Source organism: Hemitrygon akajei, chromosome 9 (assembly GCF_048418815.1).
Source record: "Hemitrygon akajei chromosome 9, sHemAka1.3, whole genome shotgun sequence".
Lineage (NCBI taxonomy): Eukaryota > Metazoa > Chordata > Chondrichthyes > Myliobatiformes > Dasyatidae > Hemitrygon > Hemitrygon akajei.
The window spans coordinates 166005352-166027948 of NC_133132.1; the positions used below are offsets into that span (position 1 = coordinate 166005352).

A 22597-nucleotide genomic window follows, 5' to 3' on the forward strand; every position below is an offset into this window, starting at 1 on the left:
GTGATAGACTGGTCTTTATTTGAGCTATCCAGTTGGTTTGGTGGGTTTGCAGTCATATCTCCAGATCAGTGGTTCACTTTTCTGGTTACCATTCCAGTAATATGACCACCTTATCTTGCAATATCTATAAATTACTGGCCTATTTGGTTATTTTAGGTTAATCACCTAGTGCCAATCTGAATTGGTTTGTATTTAATGGAGTAAAGATGGCAGTTTCCTTCCCTGATAGTTCTTACAATAATTTGAATTGAATTCTGCTTTGCTACAATAGGGTTTGCAAACGAGCATTGTGCTATGACACTGGGCTGTTATGCAGCACTTACCTTAATCATCGCATACATGTATACTATTCTTGAATGGTAAATTCTTGTTTGCTCTGGTACTAATCCAAAACCATGCAGCATTTGATAAAACTAACATTTATGAGAATAACAAACACAAAATGCTGGAGGAACTCAGCAGGCTGGCAGCATCTCTGGAAAAAAGTACGGTCGATGTTTCGGGCCACGATCCTTTGGCAGGACTGGAGAAAAAGAACTGCAGAGTAGATTTGAAAGGTGGAGGCAGGGGAGAGAGAAACGCCAGGCGATAGGTGAAATTAGAAGCGGGAGGGATGAAGCAAAGAGCTAGGAAGTTGATTGGTGAAAGAGACAGAAGGCTACAGAAGAAAGGAGAAAGGGGGGGGGGGGGGAGCACCGGGGGAAGTGAGTTTCACCTATTGCCTGATGTTTCTCTCTCCTCTCTCCACACCTTTCAAATTTACTCCTCAGCATTTTTTCCTCCAGTCCTGCCGAAGGGTTTCAGCCCGAAATGTCGACTGTACTTCTTTATATAGATGCTGCCTGGTCTGCTGAGTTCCTCCAGCATTTTGTGTGTGTTGCTCAGATTTTCTCTTGTTAGTGATTTATGAGACTGAAACTGAAATAAAGCGGTTTGACAACAACCTTTCCTACAATGTCAGCACAACAAAAGAGTTGGGTCATTGACTTCAGGAAGTTTGTGGCAGTGCAGTGTACACTCTCCTATTTACATCAGTGGTGTCGAGGTTGAGAGCTTCAAGTTCCTAAGAATGAACATTGTTGTTGTCCACACAAACACTATTGCCAAGAAAGCTCAGAAGCACCTCAGGTTCCTCAGTAGGCTTAAGAAATTGAGCATGTCCCTTTGACTCTTACCAATTTTTTGTCAATGCACCATAGAAAGCTTCCTATCTGGATGCATCCTGGCTTGGTCTGGCATCTGCTCTGCCTGTGACCATGAAAAACTGCAATATGTTGTGGACATGGCTTAGTACATAGCAGAAACCAGTCTCCCTTTCAGGGTCTCCTTGTAGCCAGCATAATCAATGACCCCACCCACTCCTCCATCCAATATTCTCTCCATCCCTCCCCCTCACCCCACTCTCATTGGGCAGAAAAAAAAACTGAAAGCTTATACCACCAGGCTAGAAGACAGATGCTGTCCCATTATAGGAGCCTTGTATCTATTTATTGTCAGTCTGTATTGTATTTGTGTTGCACATCCTCATTCTAGGTTAAGGTAATTTGTTACCTGGGTTTAGGTGGTGTTAGAGATAAATGAATATAGTCACCTGTTTACCTTCATAGTGGCACAGAGAGGGGATGAGTGGGGAGCACATTTTTTTTGTTAACCACTCTTGTATTTGTTTGAATTTGATCCAATTATGTTTGTTTTTGACTGCTCATCTTTGTTTGAATTTGATCCAATTACACTCATCTCACTCGTTTTGTTTCACTGGATTTATGGGAAGAATCAAATGATTTTATTGATGGTTTGTAATTACCATCAAATTGGCCGGCTGGTGGCGTAGTGACATCAGTGCTGGACTCCGGAACGGAGGTTCATGGGTTCGAATCCAGTTGAGCTCACAACTCGACCTCGTAAAATAAATAAAATACTGCGAAATGTCTTGTGAGGAGTGGCGTACCTCACAGTCTTTCGTTCTGTGCCTTATAAGGCATGAAAGTACTCGACACTTGCCTCTCAGGCCTGAGTCGATGTCATCATCATGTAATAAAGGATTAAATGTACTTTTTTGAGTTGGAATTCAGTTCGCTGGAAATGTGCCGTACAATGCAATACTCCCTCACTTAGCCTCTCAACGACTTGTGTTTTCAGGTTGACGTTACACCCACTATATGGAAAGATGGAATTGTTTACTGCACTGCATTTTCTCTGTAATAGTACCAGTTTATGTGCATTCTATTATTGTTTTTACTGTGAACTACCTGTAAGACAGTTTTTTTTCTCTGTACCTTGCTGTTATATATGACAATTATAAACCAATTTGCCAAATTTTGTTACTTACTCCCAGAACTGAAATGACCATTCTGGGTGTGTTCTTCAGAGGATCTCCTTGAATACTGACCCTTGACCTGGTGACCTGAAAGTGTAATACATCGAAAACTGGTGAATTTCCCTCATTAAATTTGAGCATTATTTATTCACCTATTTGTTCATTTTACCAATAAAACTATTTGCTCAATGGATTGTAAGTGAAAAATGTTAGTATAAGTAGAAACATAGAAATATAGAAAACCTACAGCACAATACAGGCCCTTCGGCCCACAAAGCTGTGCCAAACATCTCCTTACCTTAGAACTACCTAGGCTTACCCATAGCCCTCTATTTTTTTAAGCTCCATATATCCATCCAGAAGTCTCTTAAAAGACCTTATAAATTCCGCCGGCAGCCCATTCCACGCATTCACCATTCTCTGCGTAAAAAAACTTACCCCTGACATCTCCTCGGTACCTACTTCCAAGCACCTTAAAACTATGCCCTCTCGTGCTAGCCATTTCAGCCCTGGAAAAAAGTCTCTGACTATCCACATGATCAATGCTTCTCATTATCTTGTACACCTCTATCAGGTCACCTCTCATCCTCCATCGCTCCAAGGAGAAAAGGCCGAGTTTACTCAACCTATTCTCATAAGGCATGTTCCCCAATCCAGGCAACATCCTTGCAGATCTCCTCTGCACCCTTTCCACATCATTCCTGTAGAGAGGCGACCAGAACTGAGCACAGTACTCCAAGTGGGGTCTTTATCAGGGTCCTATATAGCTGCAACATTACCTCTCGGCTCTTAAACTCAGTAGTAATTGTTTTGACAAACTTCCATTAATACTGGCATCTTCCCCTTTCCTTCTCAGTTCTGAAGAAGGGTCCTGGCCCAAAATATCAACTGTTTATTCATTTCCATAGATGATGCCTGACCTGCTGAGTTCCTACAGCATTTTGTGTGTGTTGCTTTCCATTGGCAAGAGTGGGTTTTAATATACAAATCTGTAGGCAGTTCTGTTGTGAACAGATAGCCAGTTTTTGTCAGTTTGACAGAGATGGGATTGATTTTTATATGGAGCAGATACCCTTAAGATCATTGGGTTTTATTCCTGCACAATGACATATAATCACCTCAACCATTTTGGAGATAATTTGAATCACTGGTAAGAAGGTTCCAGCCTGTCTTCACTGAAGGAACGGGATATAGGTTTGTGTCATAAGTCCACACTAATTGAGGAGAATCCCAGTTTGATTTTACAACTATTCATGGTAGGGTGGGTTACTCATGTAGTGTCATTGCCACTGCATTTTTATGCCGTCTTTAAATTCACTTTAATTTAGCACAAAGTTACCTCACTTACACAGTAAATACTTGTTTCAGCTAGTGCTAAACATCCAATATGTAGATTCTTTTAAAGCATAATCATATCTGAACTGACTAAATCAACATGTTACTTACTTCCAGAATCAAAGTGACTACTGTTGGTGTCTTCTTCGGTAGATCTCCTTGAATACTGGCCCTTAGTCTGGTGACCTTAATGTGTAATAAATTGACAATTGGTGAACTTATCTTTTGGTTTGAGCATTTGTTCATTTTTTACCTTTTTATCACCAATAACTATATGCTGAATGAATTTTATAGCAGATAATGTTAGTATTTATTCTGACAAGCTTCCATTGGATAGAGTGGCTTTTAATGTTCAAATCTGTAGGTAGTTCTGCTGTGAACATAGAAACACAGAAAACCTATGGCACAATACAGGCCTTTCGGCCCACAAAGCTTTGCCAAATGTCCTTACCTTAGAATTACCTAGGCTTATCCATATTCCTCTATTTTTCTAAGCTCCATGTAGCCATCCAGGACATTATCCAGGACATTAAAAGACCCTATCGTATCAGCCTCCACTGCCGCTGCCGGCAGCACATTCCACGCACTCGCCACTCTCTGCTTAAAAAAACTTACCCCTGACATCTCCTCTGTACCTATTCCCAAGCATCTTAAAACTGTGCCCTTTCATGCTAGCCATTTCAGCCCTGGGGAAAAGCCACTGACTATCCACACAATCAATGCCTCTCATTATCTTGTACACTTCTATCAGGACACCTCTCATCCTCTGTTGCTCCAAGGAGGAAAGGCCGAGTTCACTCAACCTATTCTCATAAGCCATGCTCCCCAATCCGGCCAAATCTCCTCTGCACCCTTTCTATGGTTTCCACGTCCTTCCTGTAGTGAGGTGACCAGAACTGAGCACAGTACTCCAAGTGGGGTCTGACCAGGGTCCAATATAGCTACAACATTACCTCTCGGCCCTTAAACTCAATCTCACGGTTGATGAAGGCCAATGCACCGTATGCCTTCTTAACCACCGAGTCAACCTGCGTAGCCCCAAGATCCCTTTGATCCTCCACACTGCCAAGAGTCATACCATTAATACTATTCTGCCATCATATTTGACCTATCAAATATGTCACACTTACCTGGGTTTAACTCCATCTGCCACTTCTCAGCCCTGTTTTGCATCCTGTCAATGTCCCATTGTAACCTTTGACAGCCCTCCACATTATTCACAGCACCCCGAACCTATGTGTCATCAGTGAATTTACAAACCCATCCCTCCACTTCCTCATCCAGGTCATTTATAAAAATCACGAAGAGTAGGAGTCCCAGAACAGATCCCTGAGGCACACCACTGATCACCGACCTCCATGCAGAATATGACCCATCTACAACCACTCTTTGCCTTCTGTGGGCAAGCCAGTTCTGGATCCACAAAGCAATGTCCACTTGGATCCCATGCCTCCTTACTTGCTCAATAAGCCTTGCAGGGGTACTTTATCAACTGCCTTGCTGAAATCTATATACACTACATCTATGGCTCTACCTTCATCAATGTATTTAGTCACATCCTCAAAAATTTTTATCAGCCTCATAAGGTACGACCTACCTTTGATAAAGCCATGCTGACTATTCTTAATCATATTATACCTCTCCAAATGTTCATAAATCCTGCCTCTCAGGATCTTCTCCATCAACTTACCAACCATTGAAGTAAGAATCACTGGCCTATAATTTCTTGGGCTATCCCTACTCCCTTTCTTGAATAAGGGAACAACATCCACAACCCACCAATCCTCCGGAACCTCTCCTGTCCTTATTGATAATGCAAAGATCATCACTAGAGGCTCAGCAACCTCCTCCGTCGCTTCCCACTGTAGCCTGAGGTACCTCCCTTCTGGTCTTGGTGACTTAATGAACCTGATGCTTTGCAGAAGCTCCAGCACAACCTCTTCCTTAATATCTACATGCTCAAGCTTTTCAGTCTGCTGCAAGTCATCCCGACAATCGCCAAGATCCTTTTCCATAGTGAATACTGAGGGAAGTGTTCATTAAGTACCTCTGTTATCTCTTCCGGTTCCATACACTCTTTTCCACTGTCACACTTGATTTGTCCTATTCACTCACGTGTTATCCTCTTGCTCTTCACATACTTGTAGAATGCCTTGGGATTTTCCTTAATCCTGTCCGCCAGGGCCTTCTCATGGCCCCTTTTGGCTCTCTTTAATTTCATTCTCAAGTTCCTTCCTGCTGGCTTTATAATCTAGATCTCTATCATTACCTAGTTTTTTGAACCTTTCATAAGCACTTCTTTTTTCTTGACTAGATTTACAACAGCCTTTGTACACCACGATTCCTGTACCCTACCATCCTTTCCCTGTCTTATCGGAATGTACCTATGTAAAACCGCACACAAATATCTCCCGAACATTTGCCACATTTCTGTATGTTTCCCTGAGAACATCTGTTTCCAAATTATGCTTCCAAATTCCTGCCTGATTGCCTCATATTTCCCTTTATTCCAATTAAACCTTTCCCTTACTTGTCTGTTCCTATCCCTCTCCAATGCTATTGTAAAGGAGATAGAATTACGATCACTATCTCCAAAATGCTCTCCCACTGAGAGACCTGACACCTGACCAGGTTCACTTCCCAATACCAAATCAAGTACAGCCTCTCCTCTTGTAGGCTTATCTGCATATTGTATCAAGAAACCTTCCTGAACACACCTAACAAACTCCACCCCATCTAAACCCCTCACTCTAGGGAGATGCCAATCAATATTTGGGAAATTAAAATCTCCCACCACGACAACCCTGTTATTATTACAGCTTTCCAGAATCTGTCTCCCTATCTGCTCCTCGATGTCCCTGTTACTATTGGGTGGCCTATAAAAAACACCCAGTAAAGTTATTGACCCCTTCCTGTTCCTAACCTCCACCCACAGAGACTCCAGAGACAACCCCTCTATCACTTCCTCCTTTTCTGCAGCCCTGACACAATCCCTGATCAACAGTTCCCCACCTCTTTTGCCTCCCTCCCTGTCCTTTCTGAACGGTAACCCAATTCTTTTCATTTTATCTGGGATGGGACTGATTTTGCATTTTCGTAGAGCAGATACCCTTAAGATCGTTAGGTGTCATTACTGCACAATGAGTTATAAATATATAGTTACTTATTGGAGATACTGTAATGTGTATCTCTGACAGTGCCAGACTCGGAAGGAGGATTAGCTGTCTTCCCTGAAGGAACTGTTTTTGGTTTCTCATTAGTCTAAATTAATTGAGGAGAATTACAATTTAGGTTTTCAACTATTTGTGGTAGGGTTTGAATTTGCATATTGTCTTTTGCTTATGTAGTACCATTGCCACTGGATTATTCTGCAGTCTTTAAGTTCACGTTAATTTAACATAGTTACCTCACTTGTGTCGACTGGTGCTAAATATTCAATGTGTACACTCCTGTAAAGGATATTCATATCCTAACTGTCAAATTATCCTGATTAATTTGAAGTGTTACTTACTTCCAGAATCGAAGTGACTATTCTGAGTGTCTTCTTCAGAGGATCTCCTTGAATAATGACCCTTAACCTGGTGACCTGAATGCGTAATAAGTTGACAGTTGGTGAACTTTCCCCTTGTTTTTTTTCACCAGTAACCACTTGCTCAATGTAATTTACAGCAGAAAATGTTAGTATTTGGTTTGACAAACTTATTTTAGAAAGGGCTCTTAATGTACAAATCTGTAGGCAACTCTATAATTGTGATTAGATAGTACACCGCAGTTCTTGACAGTTTGACTGGGATGGAATTGCTTTGTGTTTTCATTGTGTTGATACATTTTCATTGAGTCTTTAGGTTTTATTCCTCTCAGTGACTTATAACTGGATGGTCTCCTCAGCTATTTCAAAGATAATTTGGAATCACTAATATTGCTGTTCTGAGAAGGAAGATATAAGCTTTCTTTCCTGATGGGGCCGAGATATTTTCTTGTAACAGTCCAAATGAATTGATGAAAATCCCAGTTCAGTTTTGAAATTTCTCATGGTGGGGCCTGAATTTGCAACATATGGGTATAGTACTTTAACCTACTAGGCTACTCTGCATTCACATTCATTTCACAAAAATTTACCTCATTTACGCAGTAAATATTTGTGCTGACACGGAACATCCAATATGTGGACTCTTGTAAGGAACAGTCTTGACTTAGCTGACATAATAACATGTTACTTACTGCCAGAATTGGAGTGATGATTCTGCCTGTTTTCTTCAGAGGATCTCCTTGAAAATTGGCCCTTCACTTGGTGACCTGAAAGTGTAATTGGTGAATTTCTCTTTTGGATTGAATACTTGTTAGTTTTTCATTAATTAACTACCGGTAATTTTGCCAACAATTATTTGCTCAGGTATATACAGGTAAAAAAATAGTATAAGTAGGAATTGTTCTTACAAAGAACCACTAGAGCAGGAGTTCCCAACCTGGGATCCATAGGAAGGCTGCTGTTTTCTTGAAGGAATTGATGTATTGGTTCTCATATTTGTCCTAATTAATTGCTGGAAATCCTATTCAGTTTTGCAACTTCTTTTGGTAGTTACCACTAGGCTACTCTGAGGTCAAAGTTCACTCTGATTTAACACAAATTTATCTCATTTGTACAGTGAATATTTGTTTGTACTGGTGCTGAACATCCAACATGAAGACTTCTGTAAAGGATAATCATGTCCAAACTGACATAGAAACCATAAAATATAGGAGCAGAATTATGCCATTTGGCTCATCGAGTCTGCTCCATCATTCAATCATGGCTGAGCCTTTTTTCCTCTCTTCAGCCCCACTCCCCGGCCTTCTCCCCACAACCTTTGATGCTGCGTCCAATCAAGAACCTATCAAGCTCTGCCTTAAATTCACCCATGACTTGGCCTCCACAGCTGCCTGTGGTAATATACTTCATAAATTCACCACCCTCTGGCTAAAGAAATTTCTCTGCATTTCTGTTTTAAATGGCCACCTCTCTATCCTGAGGCTGTGCCCTCTTGTCCTAGACTCTCTCATCATGAAAAGTGTTCTATAACATGCTACTTGCTGCCAGAATTGGAATGACCATTTTGTCTATTTCCTTCAGAGGATCTCCTTGAATACTGGCCCTTCACCTGGTGACCTGAAAGTGAAATAAATTGACAATTCGTGCATTTCTCTTTAGGTTTGAGCATTTGTCAACCTTTTTGCTAATTATCTAACTTCCCTTGAGGTGCTCTGCAGGGATCTGTTCTGAGACCCCTCTTTGTGATTTTTATAAATGATATGAGGAAGTAGAAGGATGGGTTAGTAAGTTTGCTGATGACACAAAAGTTTGGGGTGTTGTGGATAGTCTGGAGGGTTGTCAGAGGTTACAGTGGGACGTTGATAGGATGCTGAACTGGGCTGAGAGGTGGCAGATGGAGTTCAGCCCAGATAAGTGTGAAGCAGCTCATTTCGGCAGGTCAATTTTGAAGACAGAATATAATATTAATGGTAAGGCTCTTGGTAGTGTGTAGAGGATCAGCAAGATCTTGGGGTCCGTGTCCATAGGGCACTCAAAACTGCTGTGCAGGTTGACTATTGTTAAGGTGTATGGTGTGATGAACTTAATCATCCGTGGAATTGAGTTCAAGAGCCATGAGGTAATGTTAAAGCTAAATAAGACCATACTTCTACTTGGAGTACTGTGCTCAGTTCTGGTCACCTCACTATAGGAAGGATGTGGATACTATAGAGAGTGTGCAGCGGAGATTTACAAGGATGTTGCCTGGATTGGAGAACGTGCCTTATGAGAATAGGTTGAGCGAACTTGACCTTTTCTCCTTGGAGTGACGGAGGATGAGAGGTAACTTGATAGAGGTATATAAGATGATGAGAAGCATAGGTCATGTGGATAGCCAGAGACCTTTTCTCACGGCTGAAATGGCTAACATGAGGTGCTTGGAAGTAAGTACAGAGGAGATGTCAGGGGTAAGTTTTTCACACAGCCAATGTGAATGCACAGCCAGTGGAGGCAGATACAACTGGGTCTTTTAAGAGACCCTTAGATAGGTACATGGAACTTAGAAAAATAGAGAGCTATGCAGTAGGGAAATTCTAGGCAGTTTCTAGAGTAGGTTACGTGGTTGGCACAACATTGTGGGCCGAAGGGCCTGTAAAGTGCTGTAGATTTCTATGTTCTAACAGCTATGTGCTCAATAATTTTTTACAGTATAAAATCTGAGATACAGACTTTAATTGGAAAGATTTTTATAATGCACGAATCTGCAAGTGGCTCTCCTATTGTGAATATATAGACCTGTTCTTGATAGTTTGACTGGGGTGGAATTTCTTGTGTTCCATGGAACAGATACCTTTAAGTTCATCAGGTTTTATTCTCATGCTGTTGTTTATAACTGCATAGTGTCCACAGCTATTTCAGAGATTATTGGAATCACTAGCATTGCTGGACTGAGAAGGAGGATGCAAATGACCTTTCCTGAGGGCACTGAGTGAGGTATTGGTTTCTCTAAACAGTCTAAATTAATTGATGACAATACCAGTTCAGTTTTGAAACTTCTCATGGTTGGGTATGAACTTGCAACATATATGGTTACTTGTAGAATACCATTATAACTAGGCTACCCTACAGTCTTTAAGTTCGCATTCAATTCACACAATTTTACCTCACTTTCACAGTGAATGCCTGGCAAATATCTAATGTCAAGAGTCTCATAAAGGATAATTATGTTGTAACTGACAAAATAATGTGATACTTACTGCCAGAATTGGAGTGACCATTCTGCCTATTTTCTTCAGAGGATCTCCTTGAATACTGACCCTTCACCTGCCGACCTGTTTTGATAAATATAGTTAGTACAACCTTTTGTAAGTCTCCAATGTGGTTTGATACTATAAATGGCCCAGTGTAATATCATGAAACCTCAGATATAACTATTTGTCATTGTATCATATGCATCTATCCAGTTTGATTAATGGACTTCAATAGACAATAGGCAATAAATGCAGGAGTAGGCCATTCAGCCCTTCGAGTCAGCACCGCCATTCACTGTGATCATGGCTGATCATCCACAATGAGTACCCCGTTCCTGCCTTCTCTCCATATCCCTTAACTCCGCTATCTTTAAGAGCTCTATCTAACTCTTTCTTGAAAGCATTCAGAGAATTGGCCTCCACTGCCTTCTGAGGCAGGGCATTCCACAGATCCACAACTCTCTGGGTGAAAAAGTTTTTCCTCAACTCCGTTCTAAATGGCCTACCCCTTATTCTTAAACTGTGGCCTCTGGTTCTGGACTCCCCCAACACTGGGAACATGTTCCCTGCCTCTAGCGTGTCCAATGCCTTAATAATCTTATATGTTTCAATCAGATCCCCTCTCATCCTTCTAAATTCAAGTGTATACAAGCTCAGTCACTCCAATCTTTCAACATATGACAGTCCTGCCATCCCGGGAGTTAACCTCGTGAACCTACGCTGCATTCCCTCAATAGCCAGAATGTCCTTCCTCAAATTTGGAGACCAAAACTGCACACAACTGCAGACTTCAGTTTGGATTATGTGTTCTAATTGCACATTTGATAGGATGACTCTCCCCAAGTGGTTGTCAGCCCCAAACTGAGATTGCTAACCCCCTTTCTTGATGACCACTTTGTTGGTTTTTAATCTTTTTTTCTGTTATTATTCAATTCCATTGAAGTTACTTATAACTGGATAGCATGCCTATTGAATTCAGAGAAGGAAAAATATTAACTACAGTTTGGAACTGTGGTCTGCTATGCGGCAGGCTGCAAAAAGGTGGTGGTGATCCTTTTTTCCAGAAGGGTTTCAGTGTTCCATTGAACTTCATCACAATTGAATTCAGCTTGATGTAGTAGAACATGATCTTGCAAAATTATTTATTAGTGCAGCACCATAACCTCAGCACATTGGTAAAGTAATTCTACATCTAGAGCACAAAATGAAAATGTCTGCACGCAAGTGGTAAACACAGAAGCATAATGGTTCCTGCTCATCAGTGTTTAAATTTTAAGTGGGTGAATTTTTGCTGACCAAAGAGATCAGGGATAGGAGACAAATTTGGTAAGTTGCAGACCCATTATAATTCTTTTATTACTTTATTCTGTGCAATGATCTTAAGAACTCTGTTACATAACTAAAATGACACATTACTTATTGCCAGAATTGAAGCAACCTTTCTCCCATTTTCTATTGTTTCAGAACCATTTCTCTTCAAATATCAAATAAGCATTGAATTGATTTATTTTTATTTTATCTAAGGTTTAATCTAAGTTGGAATTGACATTTGTGGGACAATTATTTGCCCCACACACCTTTATAAAAACCGTCAGCCAAACTTAACATGAAAAGTTAATACATTTTCAATGCCTTTGCTGTATAAGGTAGGGTTAACAGCTATTTTTCAGTAATCATCTTGCACCATATATGTCAAACTCAAGGCCCGTGGGCCAAATCTGGCCCGCGGTGGAATTATCTTTGGCCCGCGAGATAATATCTAATTACTATTAAAGCTGGCCCCAATAATCGAAGCGCCTATGGCATATGATATGGCTAATGCTGAGTTTATTCAGGTACCAGGTTTTCAGGGTTTTTAGTGTTTATTCGGCAGTCTTGCTCGGCAGTCTTCTTCATAAGAAATGGAATTTGTAAAGTGAAACACTTTGTAGTTATAGCAGAGACTGAGACACATGAGAGCAGGCTGAAAAAACGGAGGCAACGAAAGCTGCGTTCGCACGCGTCCGACTGATCCGGCCCGCATGAAGCTGCATTTTGCTCAATCCAGCCCGTGACCTAAAATGAGTTTGACACCCCTGTCTTGCACTATTCTTTGCTCTTGCATACTTTGAAAAGTTGGTTTATATTGAGCGTGTAGGTGGATGTATTTGGAAAATACATATGATCTCTTTATTAATTCTCAAGTTTCCTCTGTAATCTCTCACTAGGTACTATTTTCAATGGACTAGCTATGAAGACAGCTACTTCCAGGATTCTTATTTGCAAATATGTCCAAGAATATCTTGTTAGATCTTGTACCTGAGACAGAAGAATGGAATCTGGAGCAAAAACACCCAACTGCCAGTGGAACTTAGTAGGTCGAGCAGCCTTTGTTAGGGTTGGGCTATAAGGAATTATCAGTGTTTTGAATTAAGGCCCTGTATCAGGACTGAGACTGGAAAGGGAAGGCAATGGGTATTAAGAGAGAGAAAAGGGGTAAGTTGGATCCTTCTTTTCTAGGTGTGTCAGGGCCAGATGCATGACAGATGCTTTGGCACCTATCGTAGAGAGGTTCTGTCAGTAAGCATTGTAGTCAGTGTCCAGTATGGCAGGAATGGAGTTTTTGATATGTGCCATTCTCAGAGCACTTTCAGATGCATTTCAAGATGATTGGTATCAGTGCTCCTGAATACTGAAGGATCAACCTTTTTATCAGCATATCTTAAGAACAATTATATGTAATAAATTGATAGGGAAATATACATGGTTATGGTGCAGTATAATAGAATCATAACTTAGTAATCATGTTAACTGTTAGGTTAGTAAGATAGTATGGATGATGCAGTATATTGAACTCTCAGAGATGGTTAAGGTTCATTTTCAGATACTGACATCTGCTGGAAGGAGTGTATATTTGCAGGCAAGAACTTGTCATTAAACAGCTTGTTTATAATCATTGTTCATATTTACACGTAGAAGTTGTTTATTGAAACTAATCTGTACCTGCCCAATAGTGCTATGAGTAACAGAAAAATTCTGTCAAACTTTTAAGATTTTAAGGAGCGAATTGAGCTTATAACTGAGCATGGATTTTACTTGGATCTTTGAAATCAAGGATAGTTCCAAGGAATAGGATTGATACTATTCTGACTTGAGAGTAAACCTTACATCTGAGAACTCAAGAACTTACAAGCTGGAGGAGGCTACATGGTCCCTCAAGCCTAATCAACCATTCTGTAAAATCATGGCTGATCATGTACCTGAAGTCTATTTCGCTGCTCTGTGCTCCTTTTGTGCCCTCTATAGTAGTGAAGACAAAAAATTTATAACTGTTGACTAGAAAAAGTTCTTATTTCATTGGTAAATGGTCAACTCATGGTCCTGAGCCTCTACTTTGTAGTTCTAGTCTGTCTAGCTGAAGGGAGCAGCTTTTGAGATCCACTTTGTCAGTTGCTCACAGTGCTGTAGCTCTCAGTGAGATCATGTGCTCCTAAGTTCCATGAATATAGACCCTGATTTGTCTTTCTGTATTCATAAGACAATATCCTCATCCCAAGGGTTAATCTAATGAGTGTCCTCCAGGATGACTGTATTTCTATAGGTAGAGAACTAAAGTGCACACAAATATATCAAAGTTTTCACACAAAAAAGTCTCTAAATTATAAGCTAGACTTCCTTTCTTTAATATTCCAGCAGCCTTCAGTAATAGCCAACATCTTTTGTCTGCTGCAATTTGGCCTGGCACGTAAAACGGCCAAACAGAAGTTCATCATTGCTCTTGGATCCAGGCCCTGCCACATTGATATGCCCTCAGGCCTGGAACCCACCAACTCGATTCGGCTCATACCCGAACTTTCCAATTCACTTAAATTGGTCAAATCTCTGCTTGTTCATCACTCTCGGGCCTGGGCTCTGCTGCCTCGTTTCTATTATGCCACTTGGAATTGCCTCCAAGTCCACACCAGCAGACAAACATTGGTTTGTTTCCCAGTCTCAGGCCCAGGCCCCGCCACCTTGATTTGGTCTGTATACACCATGCTGCAATCACCCCGCCCTGCACCTTCAAAATTTCAGTTTACATCGCAAAAAATGCCAAGGTTGTACAGGTGATTCAAAAGTTCAACTCAAAAGTAAAGTTACAGGCTTCTGATCACAGTGATCATTTTTGAGAAAAAGTGTACAGTAATTAATTTTGCTGCCAGCAAGTCGTCTCTGTGCTTTACCAGTGCCATCTTAAACCAGATTCTCTATAGCATTACAGCTCACTTTGCTACTTTGATTTGTATATCAGCAAACTTGAGGGTACAGTACTGATCCTTGTGGTGTCTCCCTAATAAACAGTCTGCCCAACTCCCGTATATTCCTGCTCCATCTTAGACCATAAGATATAGGAGCAGAATTAGGCCATTTGGCCCATCAAGTCTATTCCGCCATTCAATTGTAGCAGATCCTTTTATCCTCTCCTCAGCTCCACTCCCCGGCCTTTTCGTCATAACCTTTGATGCCATGTCCAATCAAGAATCCATTAAGCTCTGTCTTAAATACATCCAACAACCTGGCCTCCACGGCTGTCTGTGGTAACAAATTCCACAAATTCACCACCTTCCAGCTTAAGAAATTTCTTCACATCTCTGTTTTAAATAGACACCCATCTATCCTGAGGCTGTGCCCTCTTGCCCTAGACTCTCCCATCATGGGAAACAACCTTTTCACATCTACTCCATCTAGGCCTTTCAACATTCAAAAGATTTAAATGAGATTCCCCCCCCCCATCCCTCAAAATTCCAATGAGTACAGACCCAGAGCTATCAAATGTACCTCATATGATAACCCATTTTTCCTGGAATCATCCTTGTGAACCTCCCCTGAACCCCTTCCAATGCCAGCACATCTTTTTTTAAATGAGGAGCCCAAAACGGTTCAAAATACTCAAGGTGAAGCCTCGCTTTTGCCTTATAAAGCCTCAGCATCACATCCCTGCTCTTGTATTTTAGACCTCTGGAAATGAATGCTAGCATTGTATTTGCCTTCCTCACCACCAACTCGACCTGCAGATTAACCTTCAGGGTGTTCTGCACAAGGTCCCTTTGCATGTCAGATTTTTGGATTTTCTTCCCGTTTAGAAAATAGCCTGCACATTTATTTCTACTACCAAAGTACATGACCATGCATTTTCCAACATTGAATTTCATTTGCCATTCTCTTGCCTATTCTACTAATCTATCTAGATCCTTCTGCAACCTACCTGTTTCCTCAACACTAACCTGGCCCTCCACCACTTTTTATATCATCTGCAAACTTGACAACAAAGCCATCTAGTCACTGGCAGCCAATTAGAAAGGGATCCTTTCATTCCCACTTACTGCATCCTACCAATCAGCCGATGCTCTAAGCCAGGGGTCACCAACCTTTTTTGCACCACGGACCAGTTTAATATTGACAATATTCTTGCAGACCAGCCGAAGGGGGGTGGGGGGGCATGTTAATCATGACTGGAATATAGGTGATAGGTCAACTATGTCACTTATAAGTGGCTATGCACTCAATTTCATTTCTAAAAGGGTTTATCTAACAAATTTAATATTAAACACACAGCGCATATTTTCCTTGCATGAATATAGTGATAAGTCAATTATAACTCATTTATAAGTCAATAGCAGCATAACATTTTAAGTAACATTTGGATATTAAACACACAGCACATATTTTCCTCGTATGAACATATAAAATCATTGCAACACACCAATATTGCTGAATCAGTGGGAGCCCTGGGCTTGTTTCCTTGCAACAAGATGGTCCCATTGTGGACTGATGGGAGACAGTGATATTCGAAGGGGGTTCCTTATGTCCAGTCTATTCTGCAATTTAGTTTTCATTGCTCTCACCTCTTGCTTCTGTCTCGCTTGCTCACGTTTTTTTTTGCTCAAAAAACTTAACAGTCTTTAAGTGCAGGGTGCTTGGACTCAGGGTGCCAAAGCAGTTTTGAGGGCTTCATTGTCTCATTAGACAGTCTCTGGGCCCGAACTCCAGCCTCCAGCCTCCCGCCAGATGCCTTGGCCAGGTGCGGCTGGTTGTGGGTGGGGTGAGAGGACAAGTAAGGTCCAGAGGTCCCCGTGCCAGGGCCACGGCTGTCGCAGTCCGGAGAGAGCAACCGACCGAGTTAGGAGTGCGACAGGGCGTGCGCCTGCCCCCCTTGTAGGTAGGTAGGATCTATCAGCCGACAAAAGTTTGGCTTGAGGGATGACTTTCAGTAGATCGCAGCGAGGTAGCCGCTCTGCTACTTATGAAATTCTTAGGTCGTCTGTGAATATTTTAGCACTGGGTTCCCCACGAGTGTTCATTGTGCTAAACAGATTTAGAGGCTGCTCCCATCTGTCCACGCTCCAGGCCAGTAGCAACGGCACTTGAACGCATGCGAGGTCATCAGTGATACCCTCAGTGATACCCTCGCACCAGGGATCACTGATTGGCCTCGGGTAACCGGCTGGCGATAAGTTCAACAGTGGGCATGACAGGGTATGAGGAAAGGTGCAGCTGACTCATATCGTTTCACATCACCAAATCATATCGTTTCCTTGTGGCCTGGTGCTGGTCCGCAGCTCGGTGGTTGGGGACTGCTGCTCTAACCATGCCAGTAACTTCCCTGTAATACCATGGTAAGCAGCCTCATGTGCGGCACCTTGTCAAAGGCCTTCTGAAAGTCCAGATATACAAAATCCACTGCATCCCCTTTATGTTGTAATCTCCTCAAAGAATTCTAACAGGTTCGTCAGGCAAGATTTTCCCTAAAGGAAATCATGCTGACTTTGTCCTATCATGTCCTGTGTCACCAAGTATTCCAGAACCTCATCCTTAAAAATTAACTCCAACATCATCCCAACCATTGAGGTCAGACTAACTGGTCTCTAATTTCCTGTTTGCTACTTTATTCCTTTCTTAAAGAGTGGAGTGACATTTGCAATTTTCCAGTCCTCTGGCACCATGTCAGAGTCCAATGATTTTTGAAAGATCATTACTAATGCCTCCACAATCTCTACTGCTACCTCTTTTAGAACCCTAGGGTGCAGTTCATCTGATCTGGGTGACTTATGTACCTTTAAGTCTTACGGCTTTTTAAGCTCCTTCTCCCTTGTAATAGTAACTGCACCCACTTCTCTTCCCTCACACCCTTCAACATCTGGCACAGTGCTAGTGTCTTCCACAGTGAAGGCTGATGCAAAATATTAATTTAGTTTTACTGCCATCTCCTTGTCCCCCGTTATTATTTCTCCGGTCTCATTTTCTTGCAGCTCTATATCCACTCTCATCTCTCTTTATTTTTCACATTCTTCAAGAAGCTTTTACTATCCACTTTGCTATTGTTTACTAACTTGCTTTCATATTTAATCGTTTCCCTCTTTTAGTTGCTCTCTGTAGGTTTTTAAAAGTTTCTCTATCTTCCTGCTAATTTTTGCTTTTATGTATGCCTTCTCCTTTGCTTTTACATAACTTTGACAAAGCATTGATCGTGTGGATATCCAGAGGCTTTTTCCCAGGGCTGAAATGGCTAACACAAGGGGGCACTGTTTTAAGGAGCTTGGAAGTAGGTACAGAGGGGATGTCGGGGGTAAGTTTTTCACACAGAGAGTGGTGGGTGTGTGGAATGCACTGCTCATGACAGTGGTGAGGTGGATACCATAGGGTCTTTTAAGAGACTCTTAGTACATGGAACTTTGAAAAATAGAGGGCTATGCAGTAGGGTAATTCTAGGAGTTTCTGGATTAGGTTACAGTATTGTGGGTCGAAGGGCCTGTAATGTGCTGTAGGTCTCTATGTTCCCATGTCAGCCATGGTTGTACTATTTTGCTACTCGATTATTTCTTTGTTTTGGAATACATCAATTTTCCCAGAAACTCACACCAGGATAGTATTTGGTGACATTTATGTACTTGGGTGATAAATTTATTTTGAACATTGAAATTTACTTTGGACTTTGAGCTTAGTGTGACAAATCCTGCTCTCAAAGTGTGACTCCCTGCAGTTGTCCCCTTCAAAGATCTTAGAATGCAAAACATTAAATATATGCAAGATTGAATTATATTTTTGATGACTTGGCCTGAAAGAAGAGTTGAAGCCAAAGGTCAAGAGCTATGATCTAATTAAAAGGCAAAGCTGGGTGAAAGAACTGAGTACCCTAGGCCTGAACCAATTCTCAGTGTTATAAACCACTTTTCAAAAAGAGTTTATTGTCTATAAATGTTCTGACAAAAACGGCATATGTATGCAGTTTTTTCCCTCATTGGATAATACATAAAGAAGATTGAAAGATGCCGCAAATGCAATTGATAGATAAGGAAAATTGCCTTTACAGAGCATATCAATCAGCAGTTCAGTTATAGAGTTAAACTAGAACATTTAGGAGATAATGGATTTAAATATGAGAGGTTATCATGAGCTGGAAAGTGGTCCTGGGGCCAAGGCATTAATTTGTGAACATGGTAGGGTAAAACCAACTTTACTGCTGATAGAAGTTTTCAGTAACTGAGTGAGTGCTTGAAACATTGACATCAGATATTGGATGTGCTACAGCAATTTATTTTGTGATAGTTATCACTTCCTTCTTGGTGGGTGTTCCGTTTACAAAAGTGCCTTTGAATTTAAGTTACCTTTTACGCTTGCAGAATTAGTAACCAGATAGATTGAAACTGGCAAGAAGTAGTGAAGGTGAATCATACTTAAGCACTTAAGTCCAAGGACTGAAATAGAACTCAGATCATGAGCCAGTGCTTTATGCAAAACTGAATAACCTGTTTCAAAAAGTTCAGGGAAGGAAAAGTCCATTTGTAAATCACCAACCCACGCACTAATCCTGGTGTATATTCGGTTCTGGAAACCAGTAATATTTTGATGTGGTTATTTATATTTATCATGAATACAAAATGTAACATATTTCTTAAAATAAATGGAATGATCTATTGCCACATTGTGCAAAGTAAAATTAGAATTCTTTATCTGCTTATTTTCTGTATAGTTTTTGTTATTGGACTTTGTTACCAATCTGTTATATGTAATTACTAATAATATTTCATTTAAAATTTCATAATAGGTTTGATGTTTTTACAAATTTATTTTATAAAAAAATAAAGAAAAATTACATAATGTGAACAGTTACTAATAGTAACTCAAACCTTTATGCATTTAGTATTGTGTTAACCAGTTCTGTGACCATTGATTAATCTTCAGGGGAAACAGAAATGATTTGAGAAGGTTTCAGCCTGAAACATCGATGGTCCATTCATTTCCATAGATGCTGCCTGACCTGCTGAGTTCCTTCAGCATTTTGTGTGTGTTGTGATTGTTACCTGAGCATCTCTTTTAGAAAAATGTGTTTATTTTTGTTCATTCTATTGTTTTTCAGTGCTGTAGAAAAAAATCTTTATTTTCCATAACTCCCTTACTTAGTTATTCTAACTGATTTATTTATTTGTTTGTTTGTTTGTTTATTTTTTTCTTCTATATTATGTATTGCATTGAACTGCTGCTGCTAAGTTAATAAATGTCACGTCACATACTGGTTTATAATAAACCTGATTCTGATGATGAAATGATGGGAAATGATGGAAATTAATAATGCACTTTGTTCAGAAAGTTCAGTACTATGATTTCTATGTTCCTATTCAACGTAAGTTAATCAAATACTCCACAGAAAATAAATCTTAGGGTTGTATGTGATGACATGTATGCACTCTGATAATAAGTTATACTTTGAATTTTGAACTTTGAACTTTAAGATTAATTATCAAATATAAGGTAATAATTTCAAAGTCCTTGGGTTGATTTTATGAACAGTGTCCTTATAGGGAAATGTAGGAACGAGCCTTTCAAGCTGAACCTGTGATCATTTTTGCTTTCACAGCTGCTGGCCCCTTGCTGTTAAGAGAGCATTGTCTTTCTCAGGTTTATAACGAACAAACTCACGCTTGCTCATATTGTGTTCCGTTTGTCATGGTTAGCCTAATTAGTATATCTATGCATCTGTTAAACTTCCTTTCCCACCAATATAACACTGTGATTATCAATTGTGTATTGTTTGCAAATTTAATGAGTTTCTGATATCTTGGTACAGATCCTTGGTTAACAACTTTTGGTCCATCCTGCAACCTGGTGTCCAGTTTTTTTTCCCCTCTACTTCCCAATCAATAACAAATTTATATCGCAAGGTTAATCCTAATTTCAAGTACTCCTTTAGTTTTCACTATACTCTTCTGAAACAGTACTTGAACTTTCAAGAGGAGCCTTCCCTTTCTTCCATGGTCTTCTGTCCTCTCCTGTCAGATTCCCCATTCTCCAGCCCTTTATCTATTTAACCAATCAACTTCCCAGCTCTTTACTTCACCCCTCCCCTCTCCCACATTACCCCCTTGTACTACTGCCTCCCATCCCCCACCTTCTTAGTCTGACATCCCTTTCCTTTCCAGTCCTGATGATGGGTCTTGACCTGAAATGTTGACTGTTTACTTTTCCGTAGGTGCTGGCTGCCTGGCTTTCTGAGTTCCTCCAGCACCTTCTGTGTGTTACCTGAACAATCAAGATATTTTTGCATTTGCTATTGTAGGGATTGTTGAGAAAATCCAGGCTGCAGATGTGATGCCTATCAGCATATGTTGTCAAAGAGTGCTCACTGACTAAATTCAAGACAAGCTCCATGTGCGGATGCCAGCCAACTTTAATGCTCTTGCTTGGCTTGGAATGCATACATGCAAAATAATTATTATTGATAGTTTTTGGTAACTTATCAAATACTTTCTGGAAATCAATATAGACAACATCCTGAGCACACCAGTACCCACCATGCCAGTGACTTCCTCAAAATATTCAACTAAGTTTGTCAAACCACAAATGCATGCTAGTTCTTTTTATCAATTGTTTCTCGAATCAATTGATAAAATTGATTGCCTGGAAGTTTGTCATTGTCGATATCCAACTAATTTTCTTTCCCTTTGTTAAATAATATTGATATTTTTTAATCCTAATATAATATTCCTGAACCCAGAAGGTTTTCTCAAAGTCATCTCTCTTCTGGTGTGGTACTTGGGGTTAACAGGAGTTAAAAGTGATCAGTAAGTGAAAGATGGGTCTGGTAAAATTTTGATGGCCAGTCACTTAAGCTGGTGTTGACTAATTGCTCAAAAGGTACAATATATGTTTTTACCTCCTATCATTCAGAGATTCAGGACAAGAACCTAAGCATGGATTTGAGGTACAGTATCATATCTGTCAAAGCAGATACAAAATGCAAATTCTGGCAATCAGGGTTGTTAAACAAATGCAAAACAGGAAAAGATATTCCTACTTTGCAGTTTTATTCTCCATCACATTTCAAATTCCAATATGAGGAAAATATTTAAGCAGATTAAGATTGCACCTCAAACAAATCCTACTGGAAATGGACAGGTAAAAAAACACAAAACCTGACTAATATTTAAAATTTCTTTATTTCTTCTGATGTTTTGTATCTACAATTGGTAAGCAAAGCCTTTACTATAGGAGAAAAAATGAGTCTTCATCAATGATTAAATTTATGGTACAAGCAAAATTAAAGCTTACTTACTTTCAGAATTGTCATCAATCTTGAATACATACTTTCCCTTTACTTCATGACCTATTTTATGAAAGAAACAAAACATAGCCAAAAGCATGAGTTTTTAAATTATAGTTGATATAAATATTAAGAGGAATGTGTTTTAATTGATCTTTGAGAGTGAAGAAGGGTAATAAAGTTTTTATTTGCATAGCTCATAATATAATTAATGAATGGATCTTACTTGCAGAATTAGAGTGGCCATTGTTTCCATGTCCTTTTAATTCATTACCTATTTTGAGGAAGAAAAACAAAATAAGATTGTTGTTGTTTTTAACTCCCTCCCTTCTCTAAATACAAAATCACATAACATTGAAGAGAGCAGCGCAGGAACAGGCACTTCAGTCTCTGATGTCTGCACCGGTCGTAATGCCAAACTAAACTACCGGTATCCCATCTGCCTTCAAATGATCCATATCCCTTCATTCCCCACATATTCATGTACTGTCTAAATGCTCATTAAACCCCATTATGTGTCTGCTTTCCACACTCATGTGCTGTCAGGTGCCTACATTCTGCATGTGTGTAAAATAAATTCCCCTTCACACCTTAAAGCTTTTCCTCTAGTATCTGCCATTTCTGTCCTG

General features: G+C 40.2%; 2 protein-coding genes across 2 annotated transcripts in view; one reads left to right on the top strand and one right to left on the bottom strand.

Annotated features, from left to right (window-relative positions):
* The window catches only part of nt5dc1 (5'-nucleotidase domain containing 1), a 611704-nt gene that overhangs the window by 115287 nt on the left and 473820 nt on the right, over positions 1-22597 (top strand). The window lies entirely within an intron of this gene.
* Positions 1-22597, bottom strand: part of LOC140733774 (uncharacterized) — a 42572-nt gene that overhangs the window by 8722 nt on the left and 11253 nt on the right. Inside the window, exons 3-9 of the mRNA XM_073057529.1 lie at positions 22195-22242; positions 21981-22031; positions 10418-10492; positions 7874-7948; positions 7164-7238; positions 3764-3838; positions 2330-2404 (exon numbers count right to left, since the gene is read on the bottom strand). Coding sequence (XP_072913630.1) covers positions 2330-2404; positions 3764-3838; positions 7164-7238; positions 7874-7948; positions 10418-10492; positions 21981-22031; positions 22195-22242 — 474 coding nt within the window. The remainder of the gene's footprint in view (positions 1-2329; positions 2405-3763; positions 3839-7163; positions 7239-7873; positions 7949-10417; positions 10493-21980; positions 22032-22194; positions 22243-22597) is intronic.